The 20,301-nt window shown below is 42.3% G+C and overlaps 1 protein-coding gene across 2 annotated transcripts in view; it reads left to right on the top strand.

Annotated features, from left to right (window-relative positions):
* The window catches only part of syde2 (synapse defective 1, Rho GTPase, homolog 2 (C. elegans)), a 50,297-nt gene that overhangs the window by 8,158 nt on the left and 21,838 nt on the right, over nt 1-20,301 (top strand). For both annotated transcript variants that reach the window (XM_034210136.1, XM_034210135.1), the window contains exons 2-4: nt 2,143-2,435; nt 2,900-3,296; nt 13,826-14,967. In XM_034210136.1, the coding sequence (XP_034066027.1) occupies nt 2,143-2,435; nt 2,900-3,296; nt 13,826-14,967 (1,832 nt within the window). The remainder of the gene's footprint in view (nt 1-2,142; nt 2,436-2,899; nt 3,297-13,825; nt 14,968-20,301) is intronic.

The raw sequence follows: 20,301 nt of genomic DNA, 5'->3' as shown, positions 1-20,301 counted from the left end.
TAAAACACAGTTTTTGACAGTGTTTAAAGGGTAACAAGGAACTCAAGGCCAGAAGAGCTGAAAACAAACCACCACAGCAGATTACAACTTCCAGTTCATTCCTACACACTCATGTGGCGGCTCAGTATAGCAGCAGAAACATTCTTCATGTTTCACTCAATAGTCAGCACATGTTAAAGCTACTGAGCTCCAGGTCCTCAAACACAACATAATCCAGGCTAATGCAAACACACAGCTGGCTCACGTTTCTGGCTGGAAACCTTTCTTAAATTAAACAGAGCAGAAAGGGTAAAGCAGGCGAAGATGTGCTTTATATCCAGACAGGCGGTCTGTTTAAATTAAAAGGAAACTGATGGTTTTTGTCTTGTAGTTCAAGCTGGTATTGTCTTTTTTTAAATTCAGAATGCTTCAAAAGTGACTTCTGTTCTTAGCACTGAAGGCTGTTCTATGAACTCAGTGTCTCATATCGGAGCGCAGAGGAATGGCATCCTAACAAAAGCCATTTCATCCCACTTTATGTCAAACTTTCATATTTCTCAAGTGGGGGAAAACAAGTAGAGAAAAAAAAGTTCAAGACGTGTTTTGTTGTGGTGAGAAGAACTCTAAAGTTGGTGTTTGTAAGATTTTACATCATATGAGATGGCAGTGAGTTTCTTCATAAAGTCGCCTTGTAGATCACAGGAGAGCAATGAGAGAAGGACTGGTTGACTTCCAGGGAAAAATAAATCCCAGTAGAGCCCTCTGCTCTCTCTGTGCCGCGTTCAGGGCTTTGTCAATAAAAGCAACCAAGCTAAACAAAAACTGAAAAAAAACGTAGTCTCAATCGACTGAGTACAATTTATGCAATTTGAAACCATGTGATATTTTATGAACTTCAGCTCTCTTCCCTTCCCTCTGGATTAATCGATAAAAATAGCTTGTGGTTTATTCTGACTCATTCACACTTTTTAATTGCACAGTAACACATGCCCTTACTAGATGCCCTCTGTTAGATTTCGATGTTGTAAAGTGAAAATATTCCCAAGTCTATAATTTAGTGGATGTACCCTGGCGTGCTTGAAAAAGCATTTCCTTGAGGAAAGGAGAAGTTGTCATTATAGCATGCGAAGGGGCTCGTCTGGGAGCCGCAGAGGATCAAAACAGTCTTTTACATAAGCTTACATGTTAGAGCAAGACCCTGCACTCAGCACCTCACTCTGCCCGTCACACACACACACACACACACACACACACACACACACACATACACACACACACATACACACACACACACACACACTCACACTCACACTCACACTCACACACACACACACACCACACACGCTGAAAGGTTGTTTTTCTCTAGCCAAATCTACTCATCATCCCTTGTGAAAATAAAAGCATGTCAGATTATTTGCAAAGGTGCTTTTTGAGTAAAGATGTAAACAAAAAATTCTTACAATCTGAAAAAAAATACCCACATACTTTACATACTTCATACTTCACATACATTGACAGACTTCAAGATAGTCAGCTCTTTTTTTGATGTATCAAGGGACCACGTCATCGTCACTATTATTTGTCCCTTTTTCACTGCACATAGCGCCATGGGCTATACTTACCGTCGACCCCTCACATATACTCGCTCCCATCTCTTTTTTATTTCACAGCTGTAATGCTGGTGGTTTCTTGTTCTTTTTTTTGCTCTGGTGGAAGATATGTGTGTGCTCAATCCCTCCTACTCCCTGTGATCTCTGTGAAAGCCAACATATTCCGATCCCGAAATGGGAAGTCACTGAGGAGAAAAGGGGGGAGGAGCCTTAGGGTGTCTGTGGTGGTGGGATTGAAAGTCTATCCAAAAGATATAAAACAAAAGCTAACACAATCGATGAGACAAAACAAAGACGTGGCTATTTTTTATGACTGACTCAATAAGGCCGAGACATGGATAACTCCGGATAACTCAATAAAACCTAATTACTTCCCACTGTGTTTTCACACATGTGGTTTCTTGATACAGATGTGTTCTTAAACTTGATAGGACATGAACTGTCTGAGATTATATATCAGAACCACTGGTTGACTTCGGCTCAATGATAAGTTGTTTTTTATGCCAAGAAGCTGTTATTCTCACACTTTTTAATTTTTCCATCGTACCCTTAGCTTTCATTGAGAATGTCCAAACCCCCTGTGCTAATGGCCGGGAGGTGGGAAGGGCCAATGAGTCATCATCATGGCGGCCACCGCTCACCACAATTACCGTCTCCAAGAAACGCAACTGGCTGCAGCAAAGCTCCCTTGGGAAGAATCAGTGCACCAAGGACGAGCTGCAAGGAATGCTGGGGGCTGAAGAGGAGGGCCCCAATCAGCTGCCACCTCCCCCCAGTCCCTCTCCTGACCACCTGAGACCCTCAGGGGCAGCTCCATCACGGCCGGCCCGCCTACACCTTCCTCAGGTTAGACCCAAAGAAGAATGTGGATTTTCGAAGAATGTGGATTTGTTTTCCTGATTTTAGGGGGTTTTACTTGTTGGATGATTACCCTTGTAACACAACAAATTGCCCTTTATATTTAGCAAACAAAAAAATTAAAATCGGTGAGTTTTAAAGATGCTCGTAGGTGGATTATGTTACCTTTGGATAGAGCCATGCTTGCTGCTTGCTATTGTTTCAAGTCTTTATGCTAAGCTAAGCTAACCAGGTGCTGCCAGTAGATTTTTATTAAGAATAAAGACATGAAAATTGAAGAAATATTCTCATCATACTACCATTCATTAAGCAAGTAGATGTAATTTCCAACATTCTTTACGAATAGGACTTAGGTTTCAACAAAGTTATGTTGTGTGTTTCAGTTTAGGTGGTACCATGCTTTCTTTTCTGTTTTCCACAAAGTTTATCTGTAAACTTCTGTTTTTATTCAGACAAGTGTTGGTGAGGCCAAGGTGTCCCCTCATCCTCGAAGCATTGACCCGGCTGAGGAGAATGACGCAGACGATGAAGGCGAGATCTGGTACAACCCAATCCCTGAGGACGATGAAGTTGAGACGTCTCAGCGATCCGCCGTCCGTCTGCTGGTTCCCCCCAGAGCTGAGCCCCAGAGGAGGCCCAGCAGGGCGGGGGACGTGGGTCAGGGCGGCAGGAACCTTGGGGGCGGCAGTGGCGCCGGGCCGGAGGCGCTCGGGGAAAGCCTTGGTGGCGCTTCAGGAGACGGTGTTCAGGGGAATGCTGTACATTCCACAGAGGCACTACATCTGCACAGACAGATGCTCGCGTGCAAACCTCAGGAGGAGGGGGGGCCTTCCACCAGCAGAACCACAGGTAAGGCAAAAAAAACAAACAGGACTCATTCACACCTCCGCTCGTTCTAACTTCCGTTCCCTTCCTGATTTTTGTCAACAGCTCCATTCAGTCTCTCCTTTACATTTCTATTGGACGATGCTCGAGGGCCAATCATTGTCTGTCGTTTTGTCTTTCAGCCAGTCACTTTAGGCAGATTTTTGCGGTTGCGCACACCTTAAGCGCCAATTACAGCAGTTGAAATGTTTGCCAATCAAAGGATCAACAGACTTATTTGACAGCGAGTTATGCTTTTGCTTACTACAGCTAAACCTATAAAAGTACTAAGATGGTAAAAGGGAGTGAAATAGCAATCCTAGCTGAGTTTCTTCCAGTCTGTTCTGTTCGATAGGAGCAGACAAGAGCTTGGGCTGTCTAATCATATCTCTCCATATAAGTGTCCCTAATTAGTTAAACTCAGAGAGACATGAGCCAGGAGGAATTCAACAGGAATTCCTGAGAAGAAAGAATATCCATTGACTTGTGACTGCAGCTCAGACAGAGCTGTGAACTTAAACGTAAATTGGTGGGTTTTTCAAAAGTTATTTTGATAAACTCTCGCCTTGAAGGCATGCTAATTAAAGCTGCTCTTCTGGTGTCTGCAGATACAAATAAACAGATTCATAACCAGCAATGTTTAAGCAGAATTAACTCAAATTAATTGGAGTGCTCTCTCTGCACTTTTTGATTTACTTCTGTGTTTGGAAATTGTTGACAACTCTGGTCTACACCGACGGCATAATGATGACAGCCAGCACACGGCTCCCTGTCTCTTAATAAGCTCAGTCTGTTTTTTTCTAACTTCCGACTTTTTGTTCTCTCTGATGTGGCAACATGGTAGTTTGAACCAATTGCCACATCTTGAGCTGAGCCTATAATTACAACTTTTGACAACACTTTTCTGTGGCACGCAACAGCCATTTGTAGTTGTAGGAGCACAAAGCGAGGCTGAATCGTTTGGGTATGCTGAACGAAATATAATACTTTAGCTCTAGTGTTCACAGTCACAGTTTTAGTGCGGGAATGAAGGCATGAAATAAGCTTTCAAATATCCTTTCCTCATGAAATATAACCGTTGAAATCCGAAGTAGTTTAGACTTGTTCCTATATATTTAAGGAAATACTTATTATGTGGCCAAGTGGAACGTTTGAAATCTTTTATGGTGTTCTATTACTTCCGAAAACAAATCTGCCTCTGACAAGAACACAGGTTTGATAGGCTTTTGATTAAACTGCCTGATCCTCATTGACTCCAACACACCCCTGACTCTCTCTGACATCACGTGTGGCTCAGTAAAACTCTCCGTCCTGAGAGACTCTGCTTGTAGGATTAGGATTAAACCAGTACCGAATGGCTCTCAGTGTACGGGTACAGGAAAGGCACTAATCATAGCACACAAGGCTAATTAAATGAAGCCTATTTCAGCCTGCACCTTTTGATACGTTTCAGTCCTATTTTGCACTCCATATGAAATGCACTGGTAACATAAGAGCCTTCCATGCTTGGTAAGCAGATGAGAGGCTTGAGTTGATTGTTCAGCAGTTTTAACATTGAAGACATCTTGTTCAGAGTTTCTGTTACCAGGAGGGTTTTTTATTTTCCCTGAGCTGTCTACCTTTTCAAAAGAAATAATTAATGTTGCTATCTTGCTACCATTCAAAGACCTGTGCCTCCTTAACATGCTGTTATACGATTCTGTTTAATGAGAGCAGCAGGTCTGTGATAGTGGGGGTTTACTGGTACCCTGACTGGTAGCTGTGAAATGAGAAATGGGAGCAGAGGTGTTGTTTTTTTCTCTCCTCCCTCCCCGCTCCGGAACTGCCTCCCTCGCTGCTGCCTGTTGACTTTGCAATTGATTCCTGTGGGTTTGGCGACGCCATCCCACACTTCACTGCAACAAAAAAGAGCAACAAGCCCGGCTACGTGTCATCAAAGAGGGAACGCTCATTGCTGGATGTCTGTGTGTGTGTTAGTTGTGGGTGCAGTGGGCAAAATCAAAGGGAATGGTAGCAAGGTTAAAGACAGAAACCTCCTATACCTACAGAAATGGTCTGTGTGTGCATCGTGTTTTCTTTAAACTCAGCTTGTATTGGCTGCAGAATAACACTGCACTCCTTCTCTTGGTAGACGTGTTGTGGGCGCTCCCTCCACCCTGCATTCAGTATCCCATCCCTGCGCTAAGGAGTTAAATGGGGCTGTAAAGACACACGGGTGATAACCAACCAATTTGTATTTAAGCTTTTCTATATATCCACTGATATGTCAGATAAAATGTACCTTTACAACTTTGTTACAGTTAATATACACTCAAATACCAGACAGTTGATGTCCACTCACAAACTGTAATTATATATCTGCCTATAAGGGAAAATGAGTGCATAATTAATTATTAATTATTATCTTCTGTTAAAATATATTACAATAAAAATATCTGCCTTGATTTAAGGCAGTGGTTCTCAAACTTTTTCTGTCAGGCCCCCCCTTTGGAGAAAAAAACAAGTCGGGCCCCCCCAACACAAATAGTCAGGCTCAGTGGCGGCGCCAGATATTTATTTTGGGGTGCTGTGGGGTAGCTTGACGTTTCATAGAGGGTGCTCAAACATTTAGGGTTTCCCATTAATGTACCGGGTGCTACAGTGGAATTTTATACTGCAACATTCCCCACACAAATACACAGTGTGACAGTTACAATGAAGGCTCGAGGCATATAGGTGTAAGCAGGGGTAAAGTGCTATTTTTATAGGTGGTGTGTGGACCTCACATAGGGGGGTCCGGGGGAAAGGTCCCCCGGGAAGATTTTTAAATATTGAAGTTAAATGCATCAATCTGGTGCACTTTGAGAGCAAAATGAAGAGATCTATGGATACCTCTCTCAACACCTATATGAAACAGAACTGTGAATAGATTTACTTTTTCTTTATGGATATTTTACAAATCACCCTTATAAACTTTATTATTTCTTTACTGTCATAGTATTTCATACCTGTATTTCATTTATTCTCTTATTATTTTATAACTATAATGATCATATAAACGTGTGCCTCGGAAATAATTGTTTACATTAATGGTGACCAAAACGTTTGAGACCCACTGAGATAACTTAGACTAAAGTTAACTATCTAAACACTGAGAGAGTCCTTTAGTTCACTGAGTCTCTCAGACTGACAGGAGAGGACTCTCCTCTGCTTTGTTGTTGAAAAAACTCTTTATATCCGTTAGCGTAGCTCGCTAGCACCAGAAGCTAACAACTACGATCTCCGGTACCGGTGCGCACACACAGAGCCGAGCTTTAATGAAACACAGAGACCCAGACATAATAGTACTGTATCATATTATTTTCGACTCTTTTATTTTTTTTTTAAATCTTTTTTTATTTTTTTTTTAATAACAATTTTTCCTCCTGGTCTCTCGCTCCCCCCCCGTCATGCCTCTGCGCCCCCCACTTTGGGAACCACTGGTTTAAGGGTTATGTATGAGAATGATGCTTTAAAATTGTTTTGGCTGAATGAGTATTCAAATTATATTGCACCTCCATTTATTACTGAAAGGGCATCCCAGTTGTTTTTAGCCTATTACAACAACTCAGCTATAGTCTTTCAATGCTTCATGGACAAATGCCAAAAGGACAGAAGAGGAAATGCTGTACCTGCCTCACTAAACATACGTTTGTTGGTAGTAGCATTATTATTAGCATCACAGCGAGCCATATCTTTACAGCATCTGTGTTATTGGATACCACATCATTGGTTGCCTCGCTACATTTTTGTCAATGTACCCTACGCCTCTTTGGGAATAATTTCCTTTGATGATAGCTTTAACAGAGTCTTTCAGTACAAAATACAGGGAGTGCACCCACAGTGTTGAACTCTACTATTTTAGTCCCATCTTCTCTACATAAATATGAGGCCATGCAGACAGCACTTTATCTGCAGTCCTAGAAATTTGACAGGCCTCTCGTTGATTGAGCCCGAATCAGAGCGCCTGGTGAATTAATGAAGCGGTGCAGATGTAGATGACTCTCTGGGACTATAGCTCTCCTCTGTTCGGCTGGCTGGTTCTTTTTCCCTCACCGGATACACTCCAGACTCCTCGTGTGCTGCCTATTGACTGACTTTGTGTCCATCTGAATGCTCTATTTGTATGGAGAATAATGATTGATGGACTTTGGGGGTTGTGAGCATGGTGTGTTCCCAATCTCTTGTTCTTTAGCATCTCTTTGGGGAATCTGACTTGGCCAGTGCTCAGAATGGGATCAAGAGCTATTTCTGGGGGGTGTTTTGGTCACGCTGGCTGCTGCGTTTGAGAATTGGCCCAGGCTGCTAAAGTTACATGAGAGTTCATGCCTCTGAGCACAAACCTGGAACCTAATCTCGGCTGACGATTGCACGGTTGGGCCTGGAGGAAGTCAACAACTCAGAGGAGCAACATTGTGAGAGAAGCACTTCAAAACCAGAGCAGATTCCTTAGCCTGGCACTAGATGTGAACTTCGAGTCACATAGTTTCTCAAAGGCTATTTCTTCCTGGTCTGTTCTTCATTTCATCACCAGCTGTAGAAAACTGGCAACTGAAAAGTAAGGGATTTTGTCTCAGTAATGCATGATCCTATCTCAATTGGTCATGTATCATTTGGTTTAAAGAAATGACCACAACATTTTCCCTGAGGCAGAAGTGATGGACTTGAACCAACAATGTATCTCTTTTAGGCATAGGAAGATATTAAATGTTGCTATGATACTGGTAACAATAAGAATGACTCCGGATAATATCCCAATTTTCTTAAAATGTTCTTAATAATGGGGCACAAATATACTGGAATTACTTTCCATAATGTTTTTGTGAACATCCTTAAATCATAATCATACAGTACATTTTCCCAGGGAAATAAATGTTTTCTTACATGATAATTTCTTACATTTTTCTGCTTAAATCAGACTCTTTTTCACTCTTCTCCCAGGATAGTGGGCTAGAATTGCTTTTTTAAGTCACTTATGTAAGGATATGCATGATTATACTGAATATGGAAACCAACACTTTTGACAAACACTTTTGTTTACTATTGCATTTCACAGTAAAAAACTGTATTTTCCGAACCCTCTATTAACTGCTTAGTCCTAAAAGTTTTTTGTTGTTGTTTTTTTTCAGATAAAACAAGTCATTCGTCAACACTCGTCAGGTAGCTGTTAGTGCCTTGTTGTTTGGATCCTGGCAGTGCAGGAGGCTGCTGTGGCCGCAGGCCGTCTAGAATTAGCTGCCAGTCTGTGGGCTGAGTTACAGCAGAGCAGGAATGCCTGCAGTGGTAGGCGAGCTAGGCTACATGAGGGCTGCTTTGGCAGGGGGCCATGTTGTGCTAGTGAGAAGGCCTGCATGCTTGGATATATTAGCAGGGGTTTTGTACCCATTGTAATGAAACGGCCGGGCTCCCGCGGCCCCTGAAAGGCCTTCCAGCACTGAATGATTTAGAGCCAAAAGGAGAGGAAGCAGCGCAGAGCCTGGTCTCGGTCACCGAGGGAAGAAATTGCAAGACAAGTATGCCATTCACCGGTTTATTTACACTCCCCTTGTTTGTCAGCACACCCTGGACCTTTCTGTCTTTACATTTAACACACACATTTGGACGACATGCTTGTACAGACACACACACACACAGTAAAGTAAGTGTTTTTTATGGGGTTATCAGGGACACCAGATTATTGTGTCCCTGCAAGGCTTATCAGAGAATGTCAATGTGTGTCAAACACATTGTTACAGACAAGACGCCTAATATCTTTCTACAATGTCTGACTAATATTGACAACGTTGACATTGGATTGAGGGATCATTTGGCTCATGATGTAGGGTGCAAATATCAGCCATATTTGATAATGATCAGGTTGTCCCTCACACGCACACAAACTCTCCTCCTGCACCTGCCTGGTGTCAACGATGTTAAACGACAGTGTCATAAATTCTTGTGCTTTGTTAGGAGGTGGCAGAATGCCTGAGGAGGGCTGCAGGGTCATCGAGGGCATGCAGACATATTTACATCCACTCTCTCTTTGTGTTACAGTAATATGGTGAGTGCATTTGCGCGTTAAAGCGTTGGGGGTGGACACAGTTCCCCAGCTCAGGTGTCACCCAGAGAAATGCAGACCTTTTGCCCTTTGACCCAGGAACCTGGCCCTGGAGGGTTGGGTGTCAAACCATTGGCCCTGAACCTCAGCTAGTGAGGTGTCTAGTTACTCTCCTGGCTGCTGCCACAAGGCCAAAGGCTACAGAGGACACAGCTGCATGTGTGTGAAGCAACAGGCATTAAGCATGCAACAGCCATGCTGATCTACGAGGTCGGTGAACTTGGCACTAATATGGAACAGTATCGTTTGATAATCACTGTATCAGAATCAGAATCATGTTTATTGCTAGGTACATTTACACATACAAGGAACATAAACAATCTAATAAATAAGTATGGCTAAAAGGTACAAATCATTTAAAGATAATACAAGTTAAATGTAACACACTTCAAAATGCACAACTTTATCTCCTGTCCTATGGCCTCCTGTGTGCAAAGAAACGTATTCTCCTGTTATGGAAATCAAAGGATGTGCCCAGTTTTAAAACTTGGATTACGGCATTGACTGATACTCTGCATTTAGAAAGAATTCGATATATCCTAAAAGATAGACTGGGGGAATTCGAAAGGATGTGGGGTCCAATGGTTTCATTTATAAGAGAGACGGTCGGCTGAAATGCACTGCACAAACAATCGTTTTTAATGGCTTGGCAGCACTGCTCGGGAGGGAGGGGTGGGGGGGTAGTCTGGGCTCATCTGCACCACTCTGTTTTTTGTTTTTCACAATTTACTTTTTAAATGTTTTCATTAGATATATACTTTTTGTATGTTCTTTCCCACTATGAATAGGTATGGCATTAATCATGCTATTCCTGTCATGCTATGTTTTTTCTTCCTTATTATTTCTTGCTGGCTGTTATGTTAGTCTTCTATGTTGGAAAAAGGGAAGCATGATTTCCACCCCAAAGAATATATACTACTGCTTACACTTGTATGCTTCTTCTCAATACAAATATTTGAACAATAAGATAATACAAGTTATGTTTAATGCAATGAACTTTGAGTTATTCATTTTGCCACACCGTCTTTGTGAAATGATGGCTATAACATCTATTAACATAATACAATCCCACTGAAAGTTGATTAATGATAACATTACCCTGATATATAAACTTTTTTCACAGCAACACATTTGTACACGTTTAAACTGTGGCTACTTACAGAATCTTAAAATGTCATACTGTTAATGTGATGATGATCACTGGTATCTGTCCTGTACAGAATGTCAAGGTGTTACTATAATAGCAAACACTCAATCCAGCTTATTGAGCAAATATCTTCTTTACCATATATTTGTTGCGATTAAGTATCTATAGGCAGTATGTGTAAAGAAAGCTTAAGAACCCAACAGTCAAACTCTTCTCATCCAAAAGGAATTTCACTCCTGTAAACCTTGTTTCAGACCTGACCGGGCTCTCTGTGTACACGACCCCACCCAGATGTTGTTTGGCGTTTGCACCTCCACCCATGTTCTCCCTTCTCAGAGCGCCTCTGTGTCTATTATTGGCAGGAAGCTGTGACAGGGAAGGCTACTCAGCCAGGGGGAAAAGGAGGCTAAACATGTTTTGGTGAGGAATGTGAGAGAACAGCCGTGTTCATTTGTACATTCACCAGCCGGCTTGCCAGCCTTCCAGTCGACCATCCAGACCTCTGAGTGCCTGGACAAGGGGCGCCTTTGTCCCCCATCTGCCGGCTACACCCTGCCCTGCTCCTGCCCCCCATCTTACCCTTCTCTCCATCCTGTCGCACCTCCTCTGCCTCCCTCTTTTCACTCGCGGGCCCTCGCCCCAGAATAGCACAGCAGGTCCCCTCTGAACATAGAGCTGGTGATGTTGGCAGGGTCAGACTCTCTCTCCTTTCAACTTTGAATCTCTCATTGTGTGTGTCTCTCTATCTCTCTTACAGAATCACTCTTTTGTTTCTGAGGTTCATTCAGAGAAAGTAATTAGCTGATAAAAACAACATGAGCATTTGTGTTTGCAATGAGAAATCCAACATCATAGATTAAAGGATCTTTAAATGAAATGTTTAAAGAAGTTATAGCATGGGGTTTACTATCTAGGACATATTTAACCCTTAGATGCATAAGTGGGTCTTTTTGGACCTGGTGAGGTGGTTTTCTTGAAGTATCTTTGTAATTACATTTTTTTTTCATTTCATATTCCAGCTATTCCTCAAAAAACATGTTTTGGATATCATGCCATTCACATTTTAAATGTGCTTCCATAAGTGGGTCAAAAATGACCCGCAAGCATTTTCTATGGAATCCTATGGGAACCTTTGATTCTTATCACCTGTTGCTGTCAGGAATACATTCACTGTAGACCACACAGACTACATCACAAGTGACACCTCTCAGGAAGATTATTTTACACAGCAAGATCTGATTCCTGTCAGTATAATAATAATAATAATAATAATACATTATATTTGTATAGGGCTTTTCAAGGACTCAAAATCGCTTTACAATATAAGGGAAGGTTAGGGTGAGGGGTATAGGACTATCAAACTTGATCAACCATCATGGGTTGATGGGGGGGGGGGCTATGAGTAGACAAGAGGAGAAGAGATGAGTTTTGAAAAGGGACTGGAATACTGTGAGGGTCTCATAATAGCGGAGATCTTTGCATCAATATGTTCAAAATGTAAAAGAAATTTCTAAAATTATAAATTGTGAAAAATTAAATATAAAATATTTCTAATGTGAACCAAAATATAATACTAAATATTATACAAGTGATCTTTACCAAAATGACAACAATGGCATAAAAACACATATTACTCGAATACGGGTCCTTTTAGACCCACTTATGGAAGAGTGTAGGGTCCAGTCACTCGTGCATCTAAGGGTTAAAGGCACTCCTCACTAGGCTTACGGAGGGTAAACTGTCCCTGCACAGTCATGTGGTCCAGCCTTAATCTCCCATGGATCCATGCAGCGAGGTATTCCCTCTACAGTTTAAGAAAAGGCAGGTTAGCCTCTGAGGAAATCTTATTAAAAGAGCGCTGAAAGTGGAAAATAGCGGCTTTTCTGTTAAAGGCCGGCCCAAGCCTCCCGTTGGGCAAATAGCGGGATGACCATAATTTGACAAATTCCACTTTAATCACTCAAACGGCTCTGTGCCAAATGTTTTCTTTTAATGTGAAAAATGACTGAAAGGGTAGTTTCACAGAGCACTGAAGCAATAAAAACAAGCTACATTGGTACATCCATATTTGTTTTTATTATGGCAGTTAGTCAGAGCATACTAATGGTGGAAGGCACAGTGGTAGACATAGGTAGGAAGCTGGTTTATAAAGGATAGAAATGACACTGAGAGCAGCATATGTGACAATAATATAATACATTTGATGTCTCTTAAACCAAAACAAAGAGCTGAAAGACACTCAAGATCTTTGGAGCCAATGGAAACTGCAGAATGATAATTCTCTGTGAATATAAGTGACAACTTTGACAATACGCATGGTGATTTGATTTATTGTTAATATACAAAATATGAATTATGGCAGCTTTAAACATCATACGATAAATTGTCACGCCCCAGAAAGCTTTGGGTAGGCGACTCAGCTCAGTGCTGTAGACTAAACATGGCTGCCACTCCTGAGTAGAACTCTAGACCCTGACATTTCCTGTTGTAGACATCTAGTTAGGCAAGAACTGCCTACAAGGTCCAATCCAAATGGATATTTTTCAACTTGAATAATGACTGAGTAACTCTAGCTCAGCCCTGAAGCAGTTGGTGTCTCCCGACAGACATTTCCATCTTATAGCCTGAATGCTGTTTTTCCTGGAGCTGCAGCTAAAGACATTCCACTTCAATGTCTCTGTTGTTTGATTGAATGAGGTCCACTCAAAGCAAAGGGGGCTCATGGAAACTCTTTGGGAACAATTGAATTTTAGATTTTTAGACTGTTAATGATCTAAATCACTGTCTAGGTTTACATATATGAACTGCAGCTGTATTATATAGTTCTCAAGTGTTTATGAAGCGTCGCCTACTGAATCTGTCTCTGTCAGTGGATTGCTGGGTTGCATGTGAACCTAATCACTAGATGATGTATCATGAAGGTGTAGTGCTCTTCTGAAAGACTGTAAATTATGGCTCCTGCTCACTTTGCCTTTGGTTTTAATCTTCTGATCCTGTCTGTCTTCACTGGACATCTAAACAGTTTCTTGTAATCATGGGAGTGAGGGCGCTTGTGTAGTCAAACCAGGGATTAAAGTAACTTTAAGAACTGGTGGTTCCCATTTGTTGCTGCGAGTAATGCAGACATTTTTTTCTAAATATTTCTCCTTTCTAAGAATTAGCCTGAAAAATGTTTTCACCACATCTCAACCAAAGAAAATCCAAATGTGCCAGGCTCTCCTTTTAATCCATGTCTTTCTCTTTCCTCTGTAGATGGTCCTGACCTGCCCAATGCAGTCAGCTCCCCTCCCTCCAGCCCGAACCCGGCCAAGAAGAGCAGCTCCATCAACTGGTCCTTCCCAGACAAGATTAAGTCTCCGCGCACCGTGAGGAAGATCTCCATGAAGATGAAGAAGCTTCCAGAGCTTAGTCGAAAACTCAGCATCAAGGGGACCTCGAGCAGCAGTAACATCAACAACGGCAATGGAAGCAGTCATTTAGAGCCCAGAGCCCATTCACCCCGGAACAATGTGAGCGGGTCGGAGGCCGTCCCCCATTCCTCGGGCCCTCCCAGGTTAGCTGCATCTGGGGGAGGGCAGGCCAGTCGTAACGTTATCTCCCGCTACCACCTGGACAGCAGTGTGTCCACGCAGCACAGCTTCAGCAAGAAGAAAAGTAACGGCAGCTCAAAGTCCGCCAGTAAAGGTGGTTACCTCAGTGATGGCGACTCACCTGAGCTGGTGGCAAAATCTGGGAAGCACAGCTCGGCGGAGGGGAAGGGCGGGAAAGGCAAGGAGACGGAGGTAGGAGGTGGAAGCTCCAAACTTAATGGCACAGAATTGGACATTGATGCTTTCCGCCATTACAGCTTCACAGAGCAACCCAAGTGCAGCCAGTACATCTCCGGACTGATGAGCCTGCACTTCTACGGTGCTGAGGACCTCAAACCTCCGCGCATTGACTCTAGAGATGTGTATTGCGCCATCCAAGTGGACTCAGTTAACAAAGCACGCACCGCTCTTCTCACATGCCGAACTACCTTCCTAGATATGGACCACACCTTCAACATCGAGCTGGAGAACGCCCAGCACCTGAAGTTGGTGGTGTTCAGCTGGGAGCCGATGCCGAGGCGAAACCGCGTCTGTTGCCACGGCACGGTGGTTCTGCCGGCACTTTTCCGGGTAACGCGGAGCCACCAGCTGGCGGTGAAGCTGGAGCCGCGGGGGCTGATCTACGTCAAGCTGAACCTGATGGACCAGTGGAAGAACTCGCTGGATGGCGGGCCACACGGAGACAGAGAGCCCCAGATGTTCGGTGTGGAGGCGTGGCGGGTGGTGGAGAGGGAGAACACAGGACTGATGGTGCCGCTGCTCATAAGCATGTGCATCAATGAGATCGAGAAGAGAGGCTGCCAGGTGAGTCTGAGAAAAGAGTTTAGTTTTCCAAGATTTCAAGTCAACTGGGTGTTACTTTGGCAATGTATGTTTCTCCCGATGATGATTAACCCTGCAGCTTTTAATTCACTTGATATATCAGTCTGACTTATTTTTGAAATATTAAAAATATAGTTTAGACTACAAAATAAGTAATTAAAGGTGGGGTAAGTAAGTTTCAGAAACCGGCTCGAGATACACTTTTTGTTATATTCCATGGAATGCTCTTAACATCCCGATAGCAATGAATATCTTAAGTGCTTTGACAAAAAATCCATAAAAAAATGGCATCTGTGGAAGCCGTAATACTGTAAAAAGTACGACCAATCCGTTTAGCCGGCCCGGCTAAACGGATTGCCGCCCTCTCTGTCAGCCTTCCATCTCGTGCACGCACAAATGTGTCTCGTGCCCTCATTGGGCGTGCCCTCATTGGGCGTGCATTGCAGCAGTACTTCAATGACTCGCCAGCAACAGGCGGCCACTTTCACCAGTCTGCTGACGTCATGTGCGCGCGCGTTCATGTGTGTTGGAGGAGGTGCTCTGTAAGGAAGTCTGAAGGAAGGGGCGGATTCTTTTCGGCTGTGTACTTTCAAATGTTAGTGCACTCGAGCCGGTTTCTGAAACTTACCTACCCCACCTTTAAGTAGTGACAAATTCCCATTACTATTTCCAGAGCATGCATCACAAACCCAATCCTATTTAGTTTACAAAATGTATATATAAAACACAAAGCAACAAACCTTCACATTTGAGAGGCTGCAGTGCAAACAGGGAACATTTAAATGTTTTTCCTTCATAACAAATCGAATACCTGTGACATTTGTTTTGTTAGGGTTCCAGTCCCTTAGGGTTGATTTCAGCACTAATGATAGCAAGTAACGGTTATTTATCATTTAATCTGCTAGTGGTCTTCTTGATTAAAATCACAGAGAATGGCGGAATAATTAATTAAAATCACCTTCAAACTGACTTCCAATTTTGTTATTTTCAATTTGAGCAGCATTAAAAAGAAAACTTAAAAAAAAGAAACCAGAGAAAGGAACAATACGGAGCAATATACAGATGGGGATTGATTTGAAAATATACAATTATATAATGCATTTTTGTATAAGATGTGTGGGAGAAAAGGGGGGAGGTTACCGCACACACATAGCTTTTAGCCCACTCTGCTGTGAGACGGGCGCTCGCCCTGCAGCCTGTTCCTGGCATGAGCAAAATGGAGAGAGAAGATGTATTGCACTTCATGATGTCTCAGAGCCATCCTGGGGCGCCTGGCTCCTTTATTCAGAGAGGAGAAAGACTCGGAGTTAAGAGACTGACGTGCTGGTGGAGTGGATCATGTGATCATCTCTTGTTTTGTCCGCCCCCCTCCACATTTCATGCTCTTTGAAGCCCAGAGAGAGGCGGCGGCGTTTCTCTTAATTAGAGCTGAGACAGCGGCAGTAAAAGTGTCTGGCCACTGTTCCTGACTGATCACTGTAGGGGGGCATGCCAGGGGCAGCGGGTGCCTGGGGCCAACAGACAAACATTAGGCCTCTACAAGGAGCCTGTCTGTCAAATCAGACCCCGCCCATGGCCACTTGTGCAGCATGCCGGGCTTCTAGCAGAAGTAGTCACAGCAACACACTTATAGTCATTTGTTTGATTTCAAAAGTAGAACATAATTTGTTTCTGAATTCAAATAAGTTCAGGTTTCATTGCATTGCCTTGGTGTTAGTAGAAAATTATCCTGCTTATAATTTTTGAAGTGAATGACTTGCATTCCAGCTAATGCTTGTTTTCATCCTCCACTAATCTGTAGATTATTTATTACCTCTGCAAAGCCTGTTATGTTTTTCGGTTAACTTCGTTAGTTTTTTGTCAGTAGAATTATATAAAAACAACTCTCCTGATTGTCAAAACACTTGTTGAAGAAAGGAAGAACATTTATTTAATATAACATTTTATTGATGATCTGAAGCACTGAGTAGGCAGTTTTCAATTTTGCTAACATATCTGGTTTATGGTATGGCATTTGGCCTTGGAAAAAGTCGGCCCACTTCCAGTGCTCTTCTGGTTTAAATCATTTATTCAGATGATCAAACTTCAACATGGTTTGTTCTATAAAATGTCAGGAAACAGTGAAAATCCAGTTTTTCTAGAAATCTTTAATGTTCTTGTTTTGTCCAGCCAAAAGTAGGAAGATTTCATAATTGTTTCAATTCTTATGCTCATCTTTAAAACATCTGTCCCTCACATGTTCCAAGAACCCAATGCGACAAAACCCAAATATATTACCTCTATCTCTAAAAATAATGTTAAAAAGCTGGAGAAAAGTAGCAAATTTGAGAAGCTGGAACCAGAGAAGGTTTTAAGTCATAAATGATGTATTGTCATAATTTATTATGTCTTTTATTTATCAATAGAGTTATATATCGACTAATCATTACAACACTATATGAGACTACTAAGTGCATTGTTGTGTCTTGGCCCCATGAGTAACCTAACTTTAAGGCACCTGTGGTTTACTCACAATTCCCCTTGAGGATTTTTTGTAAACATTTTATCATGTAATTGCCTAAATATAAGGAAAAACCTTTCAAATTCCAATAAAAAATAAGTAAAGATCCCTGTTATTGTATTACAAACTCACCTGGCTTGCCAGCTATAGCTCCCACTTAACCAATACTTTTTAGGCTCAGATTTATTCTGTTTATGTCCTTCACTGCTTTGTCTTGCCGTGTAGCGATTACTATCACTTACCCCCTCTGGCTCTGTCTCTGACACTATTTATCTCCTGTCCCTCTTAGTGTTTTTCTTCTAATCACTCCCTCCCCCCCTGTTTTGCTGCTTTCTCTCATAACAGAGAGATGTAGAGTAGACTTTGGACAGAGTATCAGTCTGAGATCAAGTGTAAGGGCTCACCCAGGTTGCAGGCAGACAGCGGTTAGGACAGGGCTGACACCAGATCCCAGTGGCAGGTTGTGTCACTTAAGCACGCACAGCCAGACGTGCAGCGGTGTGCCTTTACAAATGATTATGTGGATGTAAGATGGAGACTCTCTTTTAAGAGTCTCTTAGAAATGAGTGTCCTAAGGGCTCATCCAAGCTTTTAAGACACTGGATGATTGTGGGTGTTTTGATAAGACTGCACATGATGTCTGTGTCGGAGACTGGAGGTATGTACAGCAGCACGCTGTACCCATTCAAAAGAGACATTCATAAAAAAGGGTACATCACTAACTCACATACATGATGGTTAAAGATGCACACCGATGTTGTGACATGTTGTGAATGCCTACACAGATGCACCATTTTAGAGTAGCGCAGACTTCTGGACCATCTCAAAAATGATAATTCCTGATTGCACTTTATTTCTGCAAAACAAAGAGGCACATGTATTAATGTATAAATATTCTTATGTAGTACATCACTGCTTATGACGTATAGACTTTCAGTTATTTTGACAGTATTTGAAAGTAATGGCTAATGGCTGGGGTGTTAAGTACATGTACCTTAACCCCAACCCTAATAAGAGTTTTAACATGTAAAGAAAATAAATTTTTAAGGGTTTTACATTTATGAATTGTTGTGTTGTGGGTTAGTAAACTGAATATGTGTGGGTTCCTACAGCTGATCAGACAAAATCAAACATTTAATTGGCAGACTAATCAATAATGAAAACAATCATAAGGTACAGACCTACAACTAGTAACAATGACTGTTTGTGTAGTGCACTGAACGTCTGTGGGTCTGCTCTCCTGTGAGGGCTTACTTACATGTGTGGACAATCCTTGAATCATGCTGGGATGACTTTCTGTCATGAATATGAGAACTGATTATTGTTACCCTGCTAGTGTTGACTAGAAAGGCCACTCATGTTTAGAGTAAGTCAACCAATCAGTAGACTGAATAATAAAACTTGAGAGCATTCATGCTGTCAAATGTACTTTTCTTACTTTCCTTTAATGTCTCTATAAACTCTTTAAGCTTATCCCAGACCAAAAGAAAGCTGATCCCATCACTACTTCTAGAGTCACTGATCATCACATTCCTATCGGGGGAACTCGTTTGGTTTGGTCTTTGTTTCGGCCTTATTCTGCATATATGTCTTGGCTGGTGCTGCCTGTTGTGTTGCCCGGGAGCCGCGGTGCATAAGTGCGATCTCACTTTCTGCTAACAGCTGGTACACGCCTGTGCTCGGCTCTCCTCCAAAGAGAGACTCTGAATGGACTTGTTGTTCATTGTTCCCAGTGACTTCTGTTTACTCTCACACAAAGGCAAATCCCTGCCTAATCTGTGCTCCTCTCTGCCTCTCGTGTGAGGTTTAGAAAGCCCTGATCACCCTCGACGACGAGGAGCGCTCCAAACAGTTGGTCTGGTGGGGAGACATTATAGTGCTCCTACGCTGGAGCCCGGAAAGGCCAGCAGTGTGTATATGTGTGTGTGTGTGTGTGTTTGTGTGGAAGCAGACCCTGCACACCATTCACAGCCCACTGACTTAACAAGTTACCGGGGCAACCACACCAGTTGGTCTGCTATGCCACATACCAGACAGACACATGTAGGAGAAATTATGGTATGTCTGTAGTCAGGCCTAATCCCAACATAACAAGGAGACCAATGGTGCCAAGTTTCAACTATCAAATGTCAACGTCTGGAGGAAATTGTTAAGAGTTCCTTAGGTCACGCTGTGGAGGCGTAGGTAAAGAAACGTTAATGGTTTACTGCTTTTTTTTTATGCTGAGCTGTCAGTTGGGCTTTTAGTAGCGCTCAGTGTTTATCCAGTCAGTTTAAAGATGTGACATTTTTATCACACCTCTGAGGGAACTTTGGCAAAACACAGCCCACATTCTTTCTTTTATTCACTTTCAATAAGTTAAGCTAAAGCCTGACTATACATCTTTAAAAAGTAGAAACAACCCAATGATAATTTTGATTTAAATGTAGTTACTCATTTGAATCTACTCAGGAATGTTACCTCTACACCATTACTTAACTAGCTATGGTGGCTAACGTTAGCTATAGTTGTTGTACAACTGTATACATAACATGTACTTTATTGCTGTATTGAGTACACTTAAGCTTTTGCAGCAACATTATGATCTGGTTTTATCTATCTTATTTTGGCTTAACTGACACATGATGCTGAAAATTGACTCCTCTCCTTTGTCTTTGTTACTCTACATTCAAGCATGTCATCTAAATATTTCAGCCGCTTAATGACTTTTCTTCATCCATAGCTATATAGTATTACTTTATGCATAGGCGGCGTGAGGCTCAGGTTTGGGAAGGCTAAATAAAAAATGTTTACCTGACACTGCCCGCCTCCGGCGT

Source organism: Gymnodraco acuticeps, unplaced genomic scaffold (genome assembly GCF_902827175.1).
Source record: "Gymnodraco acuticeps unplaced genomic scaffold, fGymAcu1.1, whole genome shotgun sequence".
Lineage (NCBI taxonomy): Eukaryota > Metazoa > Chordata > Actinopteri > Perciformes > Bathydraconidae > Gymnodraco > Gymnodraco acuticeps.
The sequence above is the reverse complement of the archived record's forward strand: the minus strand, read 5'-3'. Positions and strand labels throughout refer to the sequence as shown.